The sequence below is a fragment of the Saimiri boliviensis genome, chromosome 8 (assembly GCF_048565385.1).
Source record: "Saimiri boliviensis isolate mSaiBol1 chromosome 8, mSaiBol1.pri, whole genome shotgun sequence".
Lineage (NCBI taxonomy): Eukaryota > Metazoa > Chordata > Mammalia > Primates > Cebidae > Saimiri > Saimiri boliviensis.
In genome coordinates, this window is record NC_133456.1 from 52,770,451 (window position 1) to 52,793,694 (window position 23,244).

Sequence of the window (23,244 nt, forward strand, 5' to 3'; positions counted from 1 at the left end):
GCCATATGTGAAGAGCAGCACTGGCATTCAAGAAATGTTAAATAATAATGTAAATGAGAAAAAATTCCAATCCCAATAATAAAGGGATCCAAGGAACATTGACGCAACTTGCAATCATCAGAGCTGTTTGATTGCCTTGTCACTGTGGGACAGTGACCAAAGTGATGCTAATCTAAATGTCATCTAGAAAGAATACTAAAAATATTATGGTGAGAATTAAGTACTGTAACCTTAGAAGCTGATTTAAAAATTAGAAGATGTAGCAGTTTACATCTGTGGATTTTATGATCGCCAAATGCAACCAGCTGAACATGCTCACATTCTCCTTTTTCTCCCCTCTCTCTTTTGTGAAAATGGGTTCAGTTTTAAAGAGTTAGTTCAAACTAGTTCCCTCAATTAGTGGGTCTTAAACTTTGCTACATATTTGAATCACTTGAGATTTTTAACTCATGATACTTGGGCCACATTCCAGATTAATTAGAATCTCTGCAGGTGGGGCCCAGGCATTAGCATTTTTAGCTTCTTCAAATGATTCTAGTGGGCAGCCTAGTTTGACAACCAAAATCCTAAATATGTGTGATCTAAAGACCAGATGCTTTGGAATCATGGTCAAGAGGGGTGCTTATTAAAAGTGCAGATTCCCAGCTCCATTACTTTTTCTTTTTATTGAGATGGAGTCTCACTCTGTTGCCCAGGCTGGAGTGCAGTGGTGCAATCTTGGCTTACTGTAAACCTCCGCCTGCCAGGTTCAAGCACTTCTCCTGCCTCATCCTCCTGAGTAGCTGGGACTATCAGCTACTCAAAACCAAAAAACCAAAAAACAAAAAACAAAGAAATAAAAAAAATTAGCAAAAAATTAGCCACCATCCGTGGCTAATTTTTTTTTTTTTAAGTAGAAACAGGGTTTCACTGTGTTATCCAGGATGGTCTCTATTTCCTGACCTTGTGATTCAGCCATCTCAGCCTCTCAAAGTGCTGGGATTACAGACATGAGCCACCATGCCTGGCTCCCAGATCCATTTAAGACTTGCCAAATGAAATTATTTGAGGATGGGACCTAGTAGTCTGCATCTTATCAAATCCCCACATGATTTATGTGCACAGTGGAGTGTGAGAATCACTGCACAGATTGAAAATCAGTGGTGGTACCTGTTATGCTTTTAGACATAGGGTAAGTCTTGTGCAAATGAAACAACAAATTCATATAAAGGAAAAAATCAGCTCATCACCAGGAAGTTTGGCTTAAAACAGGGTTTCTTGACCTTGGCATTATTAACAGTTTTGGCACTGTTTTTAGGAAGCTCTCCTGTGTGTTAGTGTTATAGGATGTTTAATAACATACCTAGCCTCTACTTACTAGGTAAAAATAGCTGCACTCCTTCCCAGCTGTGGCAATCAAAAATATATTCAGATATTACCAAATGTCCTGTGTGTGTGGTGGGGGTAGGGGGAGTGGGGGGGATTACCCCCAGTTGAGAAGCACTATTCTAAAAAATGCCAAACATGTGGATGGTTCCATATATCCCAGTGCTTGAAATTAGGAACAGCAAACATCTTCCTGATTGACCAGATGTGTCTCGTTTTGAGTATCTTTGATTCACAGAGCATAGTTTTTCATAGAGATGCCATACAAGCTTCTAGAGCAGATGGGAGACACTTTGTCATTGCCTCTTCAGTGGTCATTAATGATTTCTAGCTGCCTGGGAAATGCTGAGTTAATAATAGGTTAAAAAAATTTTTTTTTTTTTTTACCTAATCTGAATCTGGTTTTGAGATCTTAGTGGGAATGGGCTCTATTCAGTTAAAGGCAGTTAAAAGGCAATTGCTTTCATGAGTCATGAATTCCTTTTAAATCTGGAACAAAGAATAGATAATATCTCCACATCCAAATGCTGGTCATGTTGGTGAAATGTTTGGAATGTGATTTCCCCAATTCCCAAAGCAGTTAATTAGTGCTCAAAGGAGACTCTCTCCTTAGGTGGTATAAACTCCAGATAAACTCTGGTTTTCTCCACAAAGCTAAAATCTCCAGGTAGGCCATATTAATTTTGGCCATCTTCGGGCTACTCTTTAATTCAGATGATTGCTGTAGCATCTCACCTGGAAACGTTGAAACAAATATCAAATGACCAGGTTTGGCATCTCACGCCATATATAAATGCTAATCCTAGACAGGTGGGAAGGTAGATTGGTTGCAAATGGAAGTGCCAAAGTCAGAATATCCATGTTTGAATCAGGCTCAGACAGGTATTTGTTAGGGAGTTCAGGCAAGTGACGGAATTTATGTGAGCCTCAAGCCCCTCATCAAGTGATGGTAATAATGATACGTATCTCATATCAATTTAATAAATATAAAATGAGATGACATATATCAACAGCACTTCCACTTAGTGCCTGGAATACAGCAAGTACTTATGAAACGGTAGTAATTATCCTTATTTTAATTAAACTTTATTTATGATTATTTAAATTGCATCTTTGAAAACACTTTTGTTTATGAACCTGAAGATGGGCTATTTCACTTGTTACTGTAATCCATAGAAGAGAATTTTAGAGGTTAAAGGGATATTACAGATACTATAATTCAGTCTGCTAATTTTACAGAAAGGAGAAAACTGAGGCACAGAAACGGGATCGAATACTCCCAGATTTACACAGAATAGGCTCTAACCCTCAGGTCCTCAGCATACAAGTATAGTCCTTATGTAGTGCAAAAGGAAAGAGCTTTGGACTTAGAACATCTAGGTTTGTTGCTTAAATTTACAGATGTTTGATTTTATCATCTGCAAAATAGATATAAAAATAGCTGATCTGAACATTTTATAACAAATGATTGAAAGCAGTTTGTAAACTGTAGAATGCTACACAACTGCTACTCACTAGTAAGATTTCTTCTTTATTAAAAAAAGTGCCATGCAAACATAGATTCTGAAACACACACACAAGCCTCAATGGGACCAATAAAGATCCTTTTGGTTAGTTTTTCATGGCATAAGAAATAGATCAGGTTCAAGCAATGTGCCTTTCAACAGTGGCCATTTGTTCTCTGCTCTGCTTGGATGTTGAGCCTTCCAAAAGCAGCACCTTGGACAGCAGCCAGGAAGACTTCCTCTCTGAAGTCTTGTCATTTTGTCAGACCTGACCTTCAGGAACCTACAACATTCTGTATGCACTTTCTCCCTAATTGCAAGTTACTGTTGCCTTGCAATCTAACTTTTACAGTGAAACACAAACAGAAACTGCATTCCACCTCTATCCTTACATATTGCAGTGAAGGAGATGAATGGCCACATGGAATCAGGGTTTTCTTTGACCTTCACTATTGGACTCGCATATACTGATTGACAGCCTGCCACATTCTCTAGAAAGCAAAAGTTTGCATTTTCATTTGGCCTGTCTACAAGTGAACTGTACACATTTCAGGACTTAGGAATATTCAGTGAATAAATTTATAATGAAGAAGCATACAGCATACACGCTTGAGAATTTGGGGTAGCTTGGCAATGCCAGGATCAAAATCATCAGTTCTAAAACCACAACAACAGCAAAAAGCTTTAAAATGTTGTTGTTAATTTGGGGTGAGGGTATAAAATGTGAAGGAGGACATAGAATAAAATTGCAAATAATTAGTAAACCTAGTTTAAAAGGAAAAAAAGGTCACCAATTTGCCAATTTATAAAACCACAAAGAAAGGACATAGGAAACAGGACAGGATAAACAAAATTTTAGAACTTAAAAGTGCCTTACATACTGATGTTTAAGTGATTCTACTAAGAAGTATTAATTTAGCAATAGAATTTATCTTGTGCCATTATTACAAATCATTATTTGAGATGAATTTTCTTTTATGAGATGAATGTGGAACTGATGGGTATTTGCTGAAAATGATGGCACTACTATAAACGTAATGGCCCTTCTTATGCCAATCCATTTTATTTGCTCCTTAAATATGTTTAAAATTATAAAGCATGGGTTGCTTGTTATGAATGACTTGGTAAGGTACCAGACCCCTAACTAGATGCCACCAAAACAGCAATCTGACTCGCAATTCTGTTTACATATTGCTTAATTAGTCTTTTCAATATGAACGTGTTTTAAAAGTCACTAAACACTTGACTCAAATTCAGTCCCAATTCACAGCATTTTTTCCCATTGCTAGGACTTTTTTTTTAATTGCACCTTTGAAAATGCTTAAAGAAACAGAGACTTCAGGATTACTCAAAGCTTGCAAAGGTGGAAGTGATGCATGGATGGAGGCTTGGGGAAAGGGTAAAGATATTGCAAAACACAAGCCAATACACACATAACTTACCTTTTCTGCTCTTGATTTGCCTGAGTTTTGGAATCTTTTCTTTTTTTCGATTCCTTTTTGGTATCTTTTTTAGCCTCTGGTTCAGGTGGGGAGGGAGTTTTGCTCCCTTCAGGGTCTGTATTTGGTGGCAGCCCACTAAGGTACGCATGCATTTGTTGACTTTGGAGGGGGTAGTCGCATGAGGCATGCACAGAGTGTGACCAGCCATAGGAGAATCAAGAGCACACGCACATGCATAAACAAAAGAAAGAAAAAGAAGGATGCATGAAAAAGCAAGCACAAATGCATTCAAATTAAAATAATAAGAAAAAAAAGATGCAAACTTGCATAAGGAAAATCAGAACTGAAAAGAAAATAAGAAATCCAAAACTGTTTCCATGACAAGATGTATAAACCTAACTGTGAATCAAGTGGCAGTCTTACAATATGAAATCCAGACAATGTGTATCATAATTCATGATGATGTTTACCAGGGAGTTTACAAAAACACTTCATTATTTTGTAACACTTTCTTATTCAGTAACATATGTAGAATACAGTGTGACAACCCAGAGAATATAATGCAACTTCTCTCTCTCTCTCTCTCTCTCTCTTTAAAAAATTCAGTCCAAGAGGCTGTAACAGATAGTCATCAAAGTGTACATATTTATAAAAAGCAGAATTATGCACAGATATCCCCCAGGTATCAGAGTTTTCATGAGTATCTTTTATGCAAATAAAAGGTCACGTGCTGGGCTAGCAAACCTTATAACAATGGGAGGTGATGATAACCTTGTTGCCTGTTAAATATTCAAACCTACAATGCTATTGTTATCTAGCTCTAAATGTTGAAGTTGCATTTTATAAAAATACACCAGTGCTAGAAGGAGGAAAAGCACAGAAAAATCCTACAGAGATTTTAGTCGTATAGCTTGCAAAGATGAAGATGACTGGCACAGTTCTGATTTAAAATAACTGTAGTCAATTCTGGATTGATTTCTCCAGACCAGTGACTTCTGCATCTGAGGCTGGGTTTCTGAAGCCACCTAGTGTTCCCTGGGTGTGGCTTTGCTGGCTGTTGGTTGGGGAACTTTGAGATAATATAGGCCTGTCTTCATACTAATGCAAGGCTACATACATTGAGATAGTAAACTAACTGGCTGTGGCAGCGTGGAAATTTATTCCATGTCTCCAGAGCCAAATGGCAATGTTCTCAAATTATTTGCTGCTTTGCATTATTCAGAACATGGATCTTTTCCTCCAGGAGCTGGGCAAGGTCTAAAGAAAGAGAGTACTTAGTACAGAGTCAGGAGACTTGACGTTCTGGGCTTGTATATAAAACCTACAAAATGAGGGGGTTGATTAGACTGTGATCTCTAAAGTTCTTCCAGGCTCTATGGTTAAATTAAAAGTGTTATTATCATCTTTGCCTTCCAGCTTCACCTAGCTTGCTTCAGCTCTGGAAATGTACTTGGCTTCCTCCTTCTGCAGGACATTTGTACATGCTGTTCCTTTTGCCTGGAACCACTCAACTCCTACACATGCTTTAGTTTTCAGCTCCAGCATCACTTCCTCAAGGAGGCCCTCCTTGCCATCTTGCCATTCTGAGTCATGTTTCTTTATTAAATTCTGTCATGGAATTCTATTCCCTTTCCTCAGAGTCAGGGCGCCAATCTGAATGTGATTCTGCCCTTGTTTGAGGTCTGGCTTTTACTCACCACGTATACTAAATGTGTACCAGAGTGACTGACACTAAGGAAGTCTTCATTAAGCAATTATGGAATAAATAACAAAAATAAAGGCAAGTATTTACTGTTTTTGCCATGTTTCAGACACTATGTTGAGCCCTTTATGTGTACTTGCATTCTCTTGACAACCCCAGGAGGATACAGTAATCCCATTTTACAGATGAGAAAACCGTGGCACATAGAGCTCAATTACCAACCAGGGTTATTGCCAGTAAATGGAAGAACTATGATTTGAACCTGGATTGGTCCAACTTCCAAGCTTGCCCTACAAGCCCTGCTTGCCATTAATTTTAAGAAGAAAGTAAGTTAGTGCCCTTTGTGTGTGTGTGTGTGTGTGTGTGTGTGTGTGTCCTGTGTGTATGTGTACGTGTGTGCCTACTACTGAAGGAATGAGGACAAACAGATACTAAAAGCAAGACCAGCCATAAACCATTGCCAGTGCCTTTTCTTAAGGATCAACTCTAGACACAAACACCCACTTACCTGTTCCCATGGACATGGGAAGCACAGAAGGCAAAGCTGTAGTGAAGAAGGGTGGGGTCGATCATGGCGCCATTTTCTGCCCGTTCAAGTAAGTCTCTGAGGTAGCAGAGATGTCGGTGACACCCCCGGACTCCATTTCGGGCGCAATACTCGTCTAGTACAAACACCTGGCCAGGACTGAACCAGCCCTATGTAAAGAATAAAGGAGAGACTTTCTTTTAAATACAGGTTGTTTTCTGGGGAGCTGCTAAAGTTGGGCTGGAGAAGGGGACTGAAAAATAGCCGGAGCTAACACTCAATGATTGACTATTATGCGTCAGCCACTGTGTACAACACATTGTGGTTTAGTCCTCACAATAGACCAGTAAGGTACATTCTGTTATCCCTGTTACATGGTTGGAAAGATTGAGTGCAGGGAAGACATAAAATTTCCTAGTGAGTGATGGAGCAGGATTAGCAGACAGCATGGTTCCAGAAACAGTCTTACCTATTGCTCAAACACTGAACCATACACGCTAAAGAAGTACTGGGGTGGGGATGCGGCAAAGTCGTGGTTACTGATAAAGAGGAAGTCATGACATTAATGCTCTACATTGATACAGAACTTTACGCTTAGCAGAGAACTTTCAGATGAGCCCTATAGCAACTCTGTAAGGTAGACAGAGAAGGTTTATTTCATAGACATGAAAAAGGAAATCCTGGTTAAGTGACTCACACAGATAATACAAAACAGAGGCAGGACTCAAATCCAGCTCTGTCTTATTCCAAGTCTTCTTGTTTTCTCTACTCTAGAGCATGAGGAAATTTTAGGGTTGGTCTACATACATGCCAGGACTTCATAAATCCTTTCACTTTGGAAGGAGTGTTTTAAAAATTTTTAAATGAAGGTAATAACATAAGTTTCCAAAGAGAACAGCATGACTTAGTTTTCGAGTTGTGAATCAGATATAATTCCATTAAACTGAGAGGAACTTCTTGGGCTCTGGTTTAGAGTTTTATTTTCTCTTCTGGTAATTGTTTGTATTTTTATTATTTATTTTGCTCGCTATGGGACCAGTCCAAACTCTGCTATACAAGAGAATGGGAATTCGGATCTCCAATTTAGAGCAGACTTGGAGGCATGATGAGATGGAAATTGCTACCCCCATTGCGCACTTAAGAAAACAGGTGCTCAGAAAGGCCAAGTGAGTTGCCATTTAGGCAGAGCCTGAAATTAAATTGCATTTTCTGGTTTCAGGGTCTGTTCAAAGCAAGAAATAAACCAATTTAGGTGATATTTTGTAAGCTGGAAATTTGGGGCTATTTTAAATATAAACTTAATTTTACTTTGAGGGTCTTATCTGAGTCATCTTTTGAATATTGCTCCATCTTGGGAGAGAAAAGGCAAAAAGAGAAAGCAACAGGGGCCAGGTAGAGGCCACAGAAGTACAGCGAGAGAGGCCTTTGCAACGCTCTAATCTTGTATTAGGGATCTGAGAATCTTCAATTGACAACATGCAGCTCAGTGATGCATCCAACGAAAGACGGCATCTTTCCTATTTCAAATTATAAGTTACTGCAGAGGGCGGAGAGTAGTCGAGGCAGTGGGCTGCCCCTATAGGCAACTTCTTTGCCACTCCATCTGCTACCCCAAATGCTAAATCTTAGAAACAACACTGCTGTGAAAGATTAAAATATATTTTCTACGACTCAGATGACACCAAGTCTTTTGTAGATGCCAAAATAGCTGCTTTGAAAAGAGTTGAAGAAATATCAATTAGGAACTCAGTCGAAGACACAGAAAAATTTATGTATCCCTGCTGGTCGGTCTCCAAAACTAACTGAAAAAAAGATTGTAATAATGAGAAAATGGAATATATAGAGGCATGAGATAAGGTCCTTTTAATTTCTGTTATTTTCTGAAATTTTGGAATAATGACTAATATATACAGGTATACAAATGGAGAAGGAAGCTGTTTTATGCTATTCATAATTAATTTTAGATTTTGGACCATGATGTTAAGCCTATAAGTAACTAATGGAAAGCAAGTTTGAATATTTCATTTCTGGTCTAATTTATAAACTCTTCTTCACAGTGAATCTTAAAACAAAGAAAATTGTTTTAAAAAATGATAATGTGAAAAAAGTCTTGAAAATAATGTATCTCAAAAAATTCCTTAAGGGAACAGTGATTATATACACACGGGAATGATTTAAATTCAGAGGCATATTCTTACAAGTTTCATGAATGCCATTTATAATTATGTGAACAATCACATAATTGTATAAAACAGATTTGGGAAAAAATTGCCTTGCAATGCAAGGTAAGCTTTTTTTCTTTTCTTTTTTTTTTTTAAAGTCAAAGTGATGTGTTCCTTTCCAATTTGGCAAAGTTCAGATTCTTTTGATGAAGGAATTCTAAACCTGAGATAATCAATGAATCTTTCATGAGATACAGATTAATAAATTATTCCACATAATTCTGTTTCTGTTTTTAAGACTATTTTATCTACAATTTTTTTTATATCTTGGCTTTTGGTATAAAAACTAAAGAAATTTAAAATAAAAATTAGTCAGAATGGAGTTAGGATATAGCTATGTCATTTAGAGAAGCATATGTATATGTCATTATACATATTAGTATCAATAATACGTTAACCCTAGTTATTATGTAGTATAAATATTATATATATTAACTTCAGTGTTTAGAATGAGGGATGAGAATTTTCCTCTATATAAAGACATTTCATCGTTTTCTCTCATCTTTCCCATCTATAAAGTGGGATTAATAACATACCTTTAAGAAATGAAATAACAATCTATGGCTTGAGAAGGAAGTAAGTTGGGTCTTTTTTTAGACTTTTGAATTTGATAGTTTAAAGCCAAAAATGTATCTTCAGAAATCCAATAAAGATATAATAGCACTCCCTTGAATTTAAATCATTTATATCTAGCTTTAAAATAGGATTTCAGGAAATATTGATACTCCTGCTGGATAGATAGCTGAATCTCCAAATACCTAAGCATCATAAAAAAATTCTCTCAAAGGGTGAAAAAATGCTGCAAATATTGTGAAGAAAAAAAAAAGCCATCCAAACAAACAAACCCAAATCAATTTAGCTTATGAAAAATAAAGTTTATTTACAAATCATTTTAACCTTTAAGAAAATACACAGAGAGAATACATTCATTTAATGAGATAGGATTACCAGGTCTGGGATGGGGAGGGAAGGGCATCGTAAACTCTAAGCTACTGAGACAATTTTTACAAGTTCTCCACAAGCAGGTGCCAAACTCGATTACCCTCTTGGGAATATTTCTCATGTAGCAGCTGAAAAGGGGGAAGCAAAGATAGGGAGGCTGGGGAATTGGATCTGTTTCTACTGATAACTTCCTCCCGCTCAGTCTTGTTTCTTTGGTAAGTAAAACTATCTCAACCCAGGAAATCGGAAACACATTTATAATTGTTAAAGGGATTTTGTAATGGAGAAAAGAGCTTCTGACATAAAGGTAGAGAAATATTTAAATGAAAAGAATGTAATGTTTAAATTGCTGTAGACCAAAGAGTATACTTGCCAGGCAAGAATAGGAATCATTAAGTCTGTGATCCAAAGTAAGGCGCTGTACCATCTCAAAGAGAGAAGCGTGGTCAAAGTTACAGGGGTTGGAAGAGATAAATTCATCCATGCCATGTTTTTGAGCTCTATCTGCGTCTGTTCATTTATACATGTAGAGAGAGACACAATTTAGAGAAATACATCACATTTTCTTTGACATTTCAAATACACAGGAATTCACTAGACATTATGAATGTTAGCTGTTTCCCCGTTGCTTCCCACTAACATCCCCAAGATATTCTTTTTTACCTCCCATTGTCAACTTGCATCACTTACTGGTGAGTTTATTGCATTTAGGCAAAAATATATTGGCATCAACATGTTTATCAAATGATCACATTTCCAGTGCATTTATGTTGTTCTTTAAAAACTAAGCACAAGACCGTAAGTTCGCCTGCATTTCACCAAACACTGAAAGCAGATCGGATCTTTGCTTAAGATAGCCTATTTAGCTTTGTAGGTTTTTAATAGATTCTGCCATTCCAGTGGTTATGTCTACAGCAATTTCTCTGCAATTATTGGGATTATCTGGAAAAAGGGTTATGCTGATTTTCAGCAAAGTGACAATATTTGTATCCTCTTCTTCCAAATCCCCGTTGCCAATTTGTTTTCATAAAAGGTTTGAGTCCCCACCCTCCAAAATAAAAAAAAAAAAAGATTTTCATTGAAACCTGGAGATTAAGTTAAATGGGAATTTAGTTTGTGATAATCAAGGACATTGCCTTATAGTGTGCGTACTCAGTTAGCAAAGCTTAGGAAAGAGACAAACAGATTTACTCAGCAAGGGCTATGATCTGCCATTTATTGTGAATTGAGAGTCTCAATGTATTCACACTTTTCCTTTCAGGGTGAAGGCTGTAGGCAAAACCTCCTAAGGGCTAACTGATTAATCTCAACATGTGTAACTAAAATACACTATACTCAACTGGCAAAATAACTCAGAGAATTCAACTCGCGTGTGACCAGGCAAATCCTAAAGAGGCAGGAAGGAAGGTGCTCTCCACTAAAGAAATTGGCTCACTCCACCTCATCTTTACCGACTCTCCTGATATGCAGACTATGGAGAAAAATAATCTTATATCAAATCAAGCAAAATATTTTATTCACCCTCTTGCATGCAACATTCTACTGGAATACGGGGACCTGCCAGGAAGTAGCGATGCTGTCAGGACACGGGAAAAATCGATTTCTGACTTGGGAGTAGTTTGGGTAATATTTTCCTACGTGGCCTCGGTCCCAGGCAGCTTTTCTTTCCCTCTCCCAGGCTTGGGGTATGGCTGTTAGCTTGGGTGATGCTTAGCAGTGTGACTTTCAAATGATAATTTCTCCTTTTATTATTGATATATTAATAAATCATTCAAACCTAAATGCATGGTATTGTCAAATTTATACCTCCTTATTGTTAGATTTTTAAAATAATATTGTCATTCTTTACAGAAGCAGCGAGTGGTTCGTGTTTGAACGAGATGTGTCGTTTATGCCCAAGACTTACAGAAGCAACGGTTTCCAGAAGGCAAGTTGAAGAATGTGTATTTTAACAGCCAAATCACTCCATTAGAATAATAAAACACAGCTTTTGGAAAGGATATCACATGTGTGGGAATTATATTAGAGAATATGAGAGAATCCTCCTTGCTGCATTAACTGCCTCAGATTGATCCTCAGCAAAGTGTTTTCAGCTTGAGGTTGGCTGCTTCAATCTAGGAGGCTTCTTTCAGTTTGGTTGTTTGGTCTCCAAACTGCATTTCTTCTTTGACTTAGGATGGCCAGGAAGTTGTCGCCGGGGAGGGGGGCGCGGAAAGCTAGCTGCTTCTAGGGCATGTGTGTGACTCCTCCGGCCCAAGGCAAGTGCCTTAAACCTGCTCCAACTGTAGTCTCCCCTGGCATAATGACACTCCTGCAATCCAGGTGACATTTCTCTATCCCCTCTGATGATAGATTCTGCCCTCTCACCTCCAACCTGTCAGTCCCAGATCAATGTAACTCGGGAAAAACTAAGCGTGGGGCACACACGAATTGCTCATGCTGTTTCATCCTCATAAAAAGCCTTATCCATCTCTCGCCTCCCAATTTTAACAGATAGATCAGGCATTTTGGCTAGCAGCAGCTTCCTGCTCTCGGATTTCTCAGAAAAGGCTGCAAGCTGACAAACCGGCCGGAACCTTTCTCTGCCAGTTTGGCTTGGCTATTTTATTGCTCTTCAATTATGATGCTACAACTGGTCATTTAGCTCAGGAAGAGGGGGGGCTCTTTTGTAGCTGATAAAAGAATATGGCACATGTTTCAAGTCTCTTACTCTGTTTATTTGTTGAAACTCTTGAAAACTTTGCTGATGACCTATTTCACATTGCTGGCCAGTCAGAAAAATTGATCTGAAAAGGCAACTTGGCTCCTCTATGTAAAGACCTAGGCTCAGACCCACTCCCTACCCCTGAATCCATCACAATGGCTCAATGAATGCAGCTTTATGGTGCGAATTCCAGGCTAAGAGTAAATCTGAAGAACAATTTCATTTTTTACTAACATTTTAAAGCAAGCTTATAGAAAAATAAGCCTAAAATCAGCCTGCTTTCGTTTTCAAAAAGTAACGTCAACATAGAACTTCCTTTTCCCTTCTTCTTTTCTTTCCTCTTTCTCCTGATCCACTTGTAGCATGATCCCAGGACTGGATTTAGGAGGTCTGGATTTTAGTTTGAGCTCTGTTTATAAATAACTGTAGGATGTTGGCTGAATTGTTTCTCTCTCTGAGCATCAGTTTCCCTGTGTGTAAGAGGAGCTGAATTTTCAGTTCCCTTCCTGCTGTCATCGGCTGCAATTTAATGATCCTTAAGATCCCTTGCACACGATGTGTGGAATAGAGCTTAATGTGGCAGGAATTTCCAGCAAGTAAAGTGAGCAGCCTCTGGATTTTACTTGTCCCAAATTATCATTTACTCAGAATTGGGCTCATTATTCTAATGGTTTCAACAACTCAAGAGCGTTTACAAGAGTGGCTGGCTTCCACAAAATCTTTGAGTTTCGTTGAGCTTGTATTTACTGAGCTTATTATATTGCAAAAAATAAAAAAAAAAAAAAGGAGGAGGAGGAGTAAGCTGGGAGGGTGGTTTCAAGGTGTTAATGAAAAAACTCTGATGTTTCAGCTTATCCAAGCAGGGGCTTTGGTAGCTTTTGTTTTTGCTACATTCCCAGCCCTAGAACAGTACTTGGCACATGGTAGGTACTAAATACATATTTATTAAAATAATGTGTTTATTTTATCAGAATACAGAAATTCCCTCTAACAAATATTTTTATTTCTTGATTTTGTGGAATATTTATATACTAAATTCACTGGAAACAGCTTATTTAATGGGAGCTAGCATAGCAAGTAGTTAAGTGACCTGGTCTAGGCAGGTCACAAACAAATATATTTGAGACTAGCTCTGCCACTACTAGTTATGTGATATGAGGCAGGCTGCTTAATGCCTCTGGGCCTCCTTGGCCTCATTTGTAAATTGAAGGTAATATTCAAGTCTACCTCAGAGGACTGTTGAGAGGATCTGATGAGAAGTACCCGGTAAGTACCTAGGGCCCTGGCATATACTAAGATCTCAATAAACATTAGGTAGGAGTAAACAAGCAGGATCCTTAGTGTTCGAAAAGCCAGTTTGTTTCTAGTTCTTAGTGAGCCAGGATGTCTCTGAATGTATAGCTAATGTTCTATTCCTTCTTTGCTTCTTAAACTTTATCATTTCTAGGAAGCTGGGAGTCCTTCCCTTTCTCTCTGCTTTATGTTTCTTTTCTGCCCCTCTAAAACCAATTCCTACGTCCCGTCTCTGTGTTTTCATTGGGTTATGTTCCAGTTTCCCTGTGGTCAAGACACAGACATAAAACTGAATCCCTTGGTAGATATCATGTTCCTTGAGGGCAAGTTTCTAATCTGTTATTTCCTCTGCCAGCTCTTAGAGGAGCCAGGTCCTCAGGAGGGGTTATTAATTGACTTACTCTGACACCTTCATCCCAGGAAACTTCCCATTGACTTTATTAAGGAGTCACACACATGGGGATTCAGATGGTATCTTGCAAATCCAAAAGTAGGAACATGTGCTCTTAGGGGAAAAAAATCTTATAGAAGGAAACAGAATTCTAGGTGCAGGTGTCTTTGGATACCATTCAGATTGTCTGCCTGTGTCTCCATACATGTCTAGGACCATATGCATTACATATGTTGTCTATTTTAAAATAAAACACTGCAGTGGTCCAGCTGTTCCAAATTCTGTTTCAAAGAGCTTGTGGGCGCTTCCCAAGCAACACCATACAGTCATTCTTGCACTGTCCCGGTCTGTTCTTCCACAGTGTCACATAAAAAATAAATGTTCCTTGCAACTCCATTTCCCCCTGTACAAACAATTGGAATTGGTTGATTAAAGTAAAAGAAAACTCCAGTGTTGACATTAGCAGAGGGAAAACAGCCCAGAGCAAGAAGTATGAAAGAGTGAATTCCTAAATTCAGGACATTCTGGGATCCCTTCCTTTGCCAATATTTGGCATGTGTCAAGAGAATGAAAATAAATTTGAACATCAGGTTGAGCAAAAAGGAATTAGGAGGGTAAAGCGGCTGCTTAAAACCCCAGTGATGTTTGGATGATCTCTTGCTTTGGAAGATGCATACTAATGCTCTTTTTCATTAACTGTATTTATCAGTTTTCTAGAAATCAAAGATTGACATTTTAAGAACCAACTTCAATCTTTACCTTTGTTACACCTAGCCTTAGGAAGTAGTTCCTAAGTCCTGCTTGGTCTGCAAGGGCTCTGAATGTACCAATGTGCTGAGAGTGAGTTATGTGATTTTACAGGCTCTGCATCTAGGGCATAATTCAACACACCTTGCAAACATTGCTACTTGTTTCACTTCGGGGGTTTAATAGCATAAAGATTTTTTACTCCTTTGTGACATGGGCATAGGAGACTGACTTCAAACTAAGCTTGGATGGGTAACACTGATATTGGTACCTACGTTAAGAAACTTCAAGCACTGTCAATGGTATCCACGATACAGACACAGGCTGATGAACACACAGTCTTATGGAGAGCAGGTGCACTTTCAAGCAGAAACTAGTCTACACCTTGGCCCCAAGTTTGCTTGGAAACAATTTTGGTTTGACATTTAAGGAATGTTGGGAAAACACTGGTTCCTAAAGTGATACTATTATGTGGGTTGTATACCCTCATTTAACTTACTTCGTTAAAATTCAAGTGACACGGTCCCTAATTGACTACTCTGTCATTTATGTTGTTCTTTGATCATGATATTTGAGTTCATTTCATGTTTGATAGCTTTTTCCTTTTTTCCATATACTATTTTTCATAATCTATTATCTCAATATCAAAAATACTTATGTGATCTTGTTTTTAACATATATATTTTTAGATAGGCTTGCAATAATGTCTAGCAAATAAATGTAAGCTTCCAGGAAGAATAGTATAGTTTTCATATTTTTATTTTATTGAAATTTTCCTATTACTCCAACAGCTTAGGGATTGAAGATAAAAGGTCAAAGCTACCTTTTTATTTTATAAGATTACATTTTGGAAATATTTATAGGCTAGTGAAAAAGAAATTCTTTGTTGAAAATAATTATGATTGTGTTATTAACAAATTGTCTGAAAGAGGTTCTTCTCTCTCATGAATCCCTTTTGTAATAAGCTAGAAGTAGCTGTTTTAACATTGAAATTTAGAGCACAGTTATGGCTGTTGCTACTCCTGATGGATGCTAGAGGCAAGAGAATAGCTAATGCAACTCTAAAGTCATCTGTGAACCCAAACTGCAAATTAAAAGGTGACTTTGTATCTCTCTTACATGGAAAATGTGTGCTTGTCATATCTGCTTGACAGTACAAGAGTGAATGTATGGTTTGGACAATAACGAACAATGACAGTAGTCAGCCTCATCAGAAGACATGAAATAAAGAAATGACAATGATTGATGGCAGCTGGTTGTTTACGGATTTTTCTAGAAGAGCTTTTCTTGGGATAGTTAAGTAACCAGGGGATGTTGTGCCCTGCCTGAGCTCTGCACAGCAAGCAAAAGACTGGTCCTCCCATGCCTGCTGCCCAGAGGCACAGATGGACCACTTAACTGAGAAACAACTTAATTCCTTCATGGTCCCTTCAGCTAAACTGGGCTAATATGACTGGTCAAGAGAGGATGGCTTCTTTGGAAGCTTTCGAGGCTCATACTGCATCATGCAGAGATCTTGAATTTAAAACTACTATGGCAATAATCCCAAGAAAATAAGTGTGTGATGTTTACTTCAACATTAATTTCTATAATTCTTTGTCAGACAGCTGCTTTGAGTAACAATCATAACAGAGATTTTTGTCAATGATCTCAAGCAAAATATATAAATGATCTTAGTTTTTTCCTGCTGTAGTTATATCAACTTACAGAGTACTCAGTGTTTTTATATTCACTCCAACATGAGCAAAAATAAATTTTCTATACCTGATTAATACTCTTACTATAAATCAGTATAGGGCATGAAAATACTCAACTAACTAATAAATAATATGTTAAGTATGTCTGAAGTAGTTAATAGTGAGGTGAACCTTCATTTAATATGATCTGTTTAGACCAAATTACAGTGTTTGGAAAATTTTAGACCTGATTGTGGGAATCTATTCTTTTAAAAAGTAATTTCATTTTACAATGAAAAGGAACATGGTTTACAGTATGGCTTTGGGTCATATGAATTATGTTAGTATTGAATTAATTATTTGATATTGCATTCCTGCAACGTAGCAACTGCAAGTTGACAATATAAGAAGATATAGCAAAAATTTTATGAGATAAAACTATAGAAAGGAATTAAGGCAAACAACTATTTAAAAATCTACTAGGATAGCAATGCGCTGTTGTGCAAATACATGTAAATTAGTTTATAACAGAATTCATTCAGTCATCTATTAATCCATCCTTTCTTTCATTCTTTAAAAAATGTATAGCAGAATCCTAAATTCCCACTAAGTTTACGTTCTATGATTAGCCTTTTAAAATGCCTCATCAGACATTCAAGAAAAGTAAAGTTAAATTAAGTATCTGCTTGAAGTGGTGAAAAAATCTGTCTGCTAGCCAGGGCTACATTTATGCAAAATAAAAGAAAAAAGAAAGAAAGGGAGGAAAAAGCAAATTAAAGAAGAAAAAAAAATAATTTGAAGAAAAGACTATTATTAAATGGTCAGGAGAAATGATATGACCTACTTCTTCTAAATTAGCATTCAGAATACTCAAATACATATTTGCCTGCTCTCTTGACCAATTTTTCTAACTCCCTCTAATGTCAAGTCTCCTCAACACATTTTTGGTTGATAGCTTTTTTCTATATAAATTAAGGAAGTGTGTTTTTTTAAATTAATAACTCAAATAGTGAAGAGAAAGATTTGTCTAAAGTTTTAAAGTTTCCTTTTTCTCTTACATGGGTATTTTTAGAAAAATACAAATACAAATGATGTCAAAAAAGTTATTGTTGTCATTGTTCTTGGGGGAGTAGCAGAACGACATTTGAGACCAGAGGTTAAAACCCTCCTTGGCATTGTAAGATTGTGAATCCAAAGCATTTGTAAATGAGCGACATGGATTCAGTCATGTCCTTAATTTCCTGTTTTTGTGTGTGGTATTCCCATGTATTGTAGCTCTCCTTTCAAAATTAATCTTCGATTGGGTTTTACATTAGAGCACACTCTTCAGCCAGGTAGAATGAATTCTTTAGTGTTCAGATAATGCATTTACTTTCTTAATTGTATTTCACAATTACTTTCCAGTCTTGCTCAGTTAACATCTCTGGGTTTCCTTCCCCACTTATTTTTTAAGGTATCCATGGTTACCACACCATTGGTGCTCTGACCATTCGAATCTTTGGAATGGGAAAATAAAAACAACAACAACAACAACAACACATTATCAGAGTGCAAAATGATCTGTTTTCAGGCATTAAGCAGTCAGGTAGCTGTGAATTCCATGAAACAAAGGCATTATTTGCCATTTCGTTATGATGTTAATTAATATTCTTGGAATGAAAAAAAATTAGATGTTAATGGTTGGCTTTACTCAGAGGATCATTTGATGCCAATATGAAAGCCAAGGAGAGGAGGCAATTATGCACACATCACATGCATCCTAGTTTCAGTATGGAAGCTTACATTTCAAACCTAAGGTCAGGAAAATAACATGAAAAGTTGTACTACAAAGTCTAGACATGAGGAAGATTTAAGGGAGGGGAAGCACATTGCAGGTGTCAGATAATCTAGTCTGATTATCTGAGCTGTGCTAGCTATAGGGGAGCACTTACCCTTCAGTCCAGCTAGAAGTTAGCAGGGTAAGAAGGAACAAACCAGAATAACATAAAGACTAGCAACAAGGCTCAGGAAAGCAGACAGGAGTTCTAACCTAGCAGCCTAAGTTCTTGGGTTCGAGCAAAGATTGAACAAGAAAACTTAAATGAAACAAAACAAAAAAACAAAATCAACCTCCCCCAAACCAACAGTAACCCAAATCCCCCTAACCACTGAAGACGGACGATCAGGTGGTAGCAAAAAATAGAACAATTCTTAAAAATACCCAACTTTGGGGTTCTATGATGTGATTAACAGTTATTAGTTGAGAAACAGACATTAGAATGACTCATTACAAGTGATGTATTAAATAACCATTGACCAAATGTCAAAGCTTAAAATACCCTCTTCCCCCCACCCAACCCTAATCCAAATGAGAATTGAGGTACTAATTTTTACTGTTCCACTAACACATAATGAACAGGGGATAAGGTGTCTCAGTGAGAGGCCACAGGGCATAATAAATCGTGGAACACTCGACTACAGATTTGGACATTGTTTCCAAGGTAAGCAGCAGTGGCTTTAGAAGTTGAAGAATTGCAAGTATTTGTTTAAAAAAGTTGTATAGCTAGGTACTGACTTAATTTTGTTAAATTTTAACAAAAAAAGAAAAAAATTAAATTAACAATGACACATATAAAAATACTACAAAAGAACAAAAAAGTTTTAAAGGTTTGTGAAACCCTCCCAAAAATCTTTGTAGAGTCACACACAAACTAATGAATAGCAGGATCTATTTTTTCAGTTTTTACCATTCCACATAAATACCCCACTCCACTCTTTTAGACACGTCTTTTCATTTTAAAACTAGCTTTTGAAATTGCAAAAAATAAAAACTGCTAAACTGAATTTAGAAAGACCCAAATAAACTCACAATTACTCCCAAGTTTTCCAAACTGTAAAAACGGTCCATTCTTAAGTTTCCCTTAAACAGACAGCGACATGACAAGACTGGAGTGTTTATTTTTCTCTACCCCCAAAGTATTTCCATATTGCTTCCCTTCTGTATGTAGCTTTCCATTTCTATATAGCTTCCATTTGTCTTGTAAATACTAATAAAGCAATTATAAAGTTAAGGCACTGAAAGGTGGATGTTCTTAAAACTTATTCACTTGTAAGAATGGCAAGAAGTACTTTGAACGAATATTTAAAAACAAGATTTAATGAAATGTGTGCAGAGTTAAGTACTTAACAACGACCCTTACCTTTTTGTAAGTCAAGGAAACCTTTTTAAAATGCAATACTTGATTTTTTTAAAACATTTTTTTCTTAGCTAGAGAATCTGTGATTGACTTAATTTTTGTGATGTGACTTGATTAAAATAAATCAGTGTATAGAGTGGCAACCAAATGTAAGTAAAGAACTAAAATTTGTTCTTTACAACTATGTTACGACTGTTTTTCATCTTTCTTGCTTTGTAGTATGTGGTGACCAATCCATCCTGCTTTGCTCAGAACTGAGAGATTTCCTGGGACACAGGATTTTCAGTACTAAAAGCAGAGACATCCTGGGTAAACCAGGATGGGTTGGTTACCCTAAGTAAGAATCAACACTGTGGCTTTTACTGAGATACCCATGTGTGAGGTTTAATCTATTTAGTAGTGACCATTCAAATTTTACAAATTACAGCAGCTCTGAAGTAATTATGAACTAACCACCATTCTGTGGCAGACTCCACTAAAAATTATGATATACAATCAGCCCTCCAGTATCCATGGGTTCTGCATCCATGGATTCAACTAGTGGTGGATTGAAAACATTCAGAAAAAAATTACATTTGCACTGAACATGTACAGACTTTTTTTTGGTCATTATTTCCTGAAAAATACAGTATAATAACTATGTATAGTGCATTTGCATTGTATTCAGTATTATAAGTAATCTAGGTAAGTTTCAAATTATATGGGAGGATGTGTATAAGTTATATAAAAATAGCATACCATTATATAAAAGGGACTTGAAAATCAATGGATTTTAGTATCTGCAGGGGGTCCTGGAGCCAATTTCTACTGAGGGAGGGCTGTACTCCTCATATCTAGCCACCTTTTTTTTTTTTTTTTTTTGGTTGCTGTGCATACCTACCCAATGATACCATGGAATGTAAAATTCCTCATTCCATTTTTGATCTTTTTGTAGATGCTCAGGTATAAAGTTTGGGTTGATTAATCCTAACTGGTTTTCTCTTCTGGCTTGTAAATTCTAGGAACAGATGCCACAGCGGCTGGTACTCTGGCTACTGTTTTTATTAAGTGTTTAAACTAGCAACAGATAGATTTTGGAGCAGTGTTGAGTCTCTGTTGCAGGGTTAATAAAGTAATCATAGGACGACTGGGATCAACGCTATTGGACTGAAGTTCTGGGTGAGGGCTGCCATTTATTACATGACCGCTGTCTACAGTTGTGCAGACTGGGCATTGCAGAACTCAATGTGTGCCATTCACATTTTTGTGGATGTGCAAGGTGTTTCCTGCATTACACAGTCTCCATAGCTGACTGTAGTAGCTTGTTCTTTTAGAACCTAGTACATGTAGCAGGGCCTCATGCTCTCTGGAGATCTCCTGTTCCTAGGCAGTGATAAAGGAGACAGTAGAGAAGAAGGTAGATCTACCATCATGTACTGATAAATCCCAGAGGCATACCTGATCTGGCTTTCTCACTCATCTCTCAGCCTACTTTACATATATTCCCTAGGGATGATATCATTCACTCCTCAAATTTTAACTTTTAGGATACTGCTTTGGATACTCCATTTAATAAAAGTTCCCTGTTTCAACTAGAGTAGTGATATGCATCAAGCTGTGTGTATTCAATGGAATCTTTCTGCTGATGCCTAACAATTAGCATTCTAATTTCACAACTAAATGAATCCTATCCACAGAGAGAAATCTAAATCAAGAGCTCCTGTGCATTTTATGAAGAGACATCTCTTCTTCAGTAGCTTCCATCACAGGTTTCCTTTTTTAATCACTGTCTTGTCTCTAATTTTACTCCTGAGTGTCCTTCCTCTTCCTTTTACTGGAGAGGAAAAAGTGGGATCAATAGCAAACCATATAGCAGTTTGTTAATCCGGGCAGATGACAGAACAGAGACACTGAATGTAAGGTGAAATGACTTTAGAGGAAATGAAGATTATTTGGAAATAAGACCAGTATTTTCCAAATATCACCTGAGATACATGCTTTATGAGGTTGACTTGAATGATTATAATTAGATTTTTTTTCTGATACATGGATAATTCCTTTTCAAGAGGTTATGATAGGATGTGCTGTTTCCAAATGTATTCATCTCTCTCCTTCTCACTCAGTCACCACTAAATGACATTCTTCATGGTATTTACCCATGTCTGAAACTCTCTTATTTATCTGTTCACTTGTTTATTATCTAGGCTTCCCTATTGGGATGCAGGTATTATAAGAGTTGGTACCTTGTCTGTCCTTCTCATTAGCATGTCTTATCTCTACACATTGGCTCAATGACCTAGAATGAATGAGTTCCATACTAAAGTAAAAAATCATCATGATTTTTGCTAAAAATGAAACTTGTACCCGAGTTATCTCTAATTGACTTGATATTCAGTGTAAGGCAAAAGATTCTTTTTAGAATGAATGTTTGGAACAAAAATGAATTAACTTATTTCTCATTTTCTTTATTTTAGTCAGTGTCTCCAAACACGTACTGGCTTTCACCTTACCCTGTGTATCAAAAGTATTGTTAGATAAAAGCAAGAAGACATGGAAAAGGGGCAAGCAATTAAGTGTATGCAGAAGTAAGAGGAGAAAAAACTTGAGGGGCATATTGGGCAAGGTGGAAGGAGGGGCTTTTGTCATAGTTTTTTTTTTTTTTTTTTTTTTTTAAACAACAATTAAACAAATCTTGGGTATGATATTCTCTTTACTGCTCCCAAGTAAACCTAAGTGCCAGAAGATGTTAGAGAATATAAGAAGAGAGTAGAGAACTTGGTGGTAGGTGTGGGCAGAGGGCTGCTCCTTTTCTCTCAAGTCCTACCCCAATCTCTTTCTTATTCTTTCATGATTTTTCTGTGTGGAAACTCAGAGTAATTATATGATTATTTCACTGTTCTACAAGGGCATGCATCACCATCAGTACTGGACAGGAATTCCTGGGAGCATCTGATAGAATTTGCAATCCAAAAGAAGTTGTATTTCCTGATCAGCAAGGGTGTTGCAAGGCATAAGAATATAGTCTTGTTGACAGAAGTGGGCATGGCTGTAGAATTCACTGAAATGCAAGTTTACCTCTATTTAGTAGTTATAGCTGCAAAATTATTTCACCCACATCCATATTTTGTTTAAGAGCAACAGAGGAGAGATTGTGCAACACTGTGTTAGAGGTTAAGTCTCTGCGTTTGCTTTTCCTTCAACGGCAATTCTCTTTCCTCAAATATTTGCGGAGCTGACTACCTGTCATTTGAACTTAAGCTCAGGGTAAGCTTCTTTGATTGTCTAACATCTCTCCTTCTCACTCAGCCACCACTAAATGTGTGACTTCATGGTATTTACCAGTCAGTGTCTGAAACTCTTATTTATCTGTTCACTTGTTTACTATCTAGGCTTCCCCAGTGGGATGCAGGTATTACAGGAGCTGGTACCTTGTCTGTCCTTCTCATTAGCATGTCTTTTCTCTACACAGTTGCTCAGTGACCTAGAATGAATGAGTGAATTCCATACTAAAGTAAAAAATCATCATGATTACTGCTAAAAATTATGGTACCTGAGTTATCTCTAATTGACTTGA

General features: G+C 37.1%; 1 protein-coding gene across 15 annotated transcripts in view; it reads right to left on the reverse strand.

Moving 5' to 3' along the window:
- The window catches only part of CADPS (calcium dependent secretion activator), a 473,986-nt gene that overhangs the window by 128,842 nt on the left and 321,900 nt on the right, over positions 1-23,244 (reverse strand). For 12 of the 15 annotated variants that reach the window (XM_074404483.1, XM_074404482.1, XM_074404481.1 and 9 more), the window contains exons 12-13: positions 10,078-10,214; positions 6,523-6,710 (exon numbers count right to left, since the gene is read on the reverse strand). In XM_074404483.1, the coding sequence (XP_074260584.1) occupies positions 6,523-6,710; positions 10,078-10,214 (325 nt within the window). Of the gene's footprint in view, positions 1-4,312; positions 4,472-6,522; positions 6,711-10,077; positions 10,215-18,446; positions 18,459-23,244 lie in introns of all 15 variants that reach the window. The other 3 variants (XM_074404475.1, XM_039477488.2, XM_074404485.1) reach the window with 2 other exon arrangements.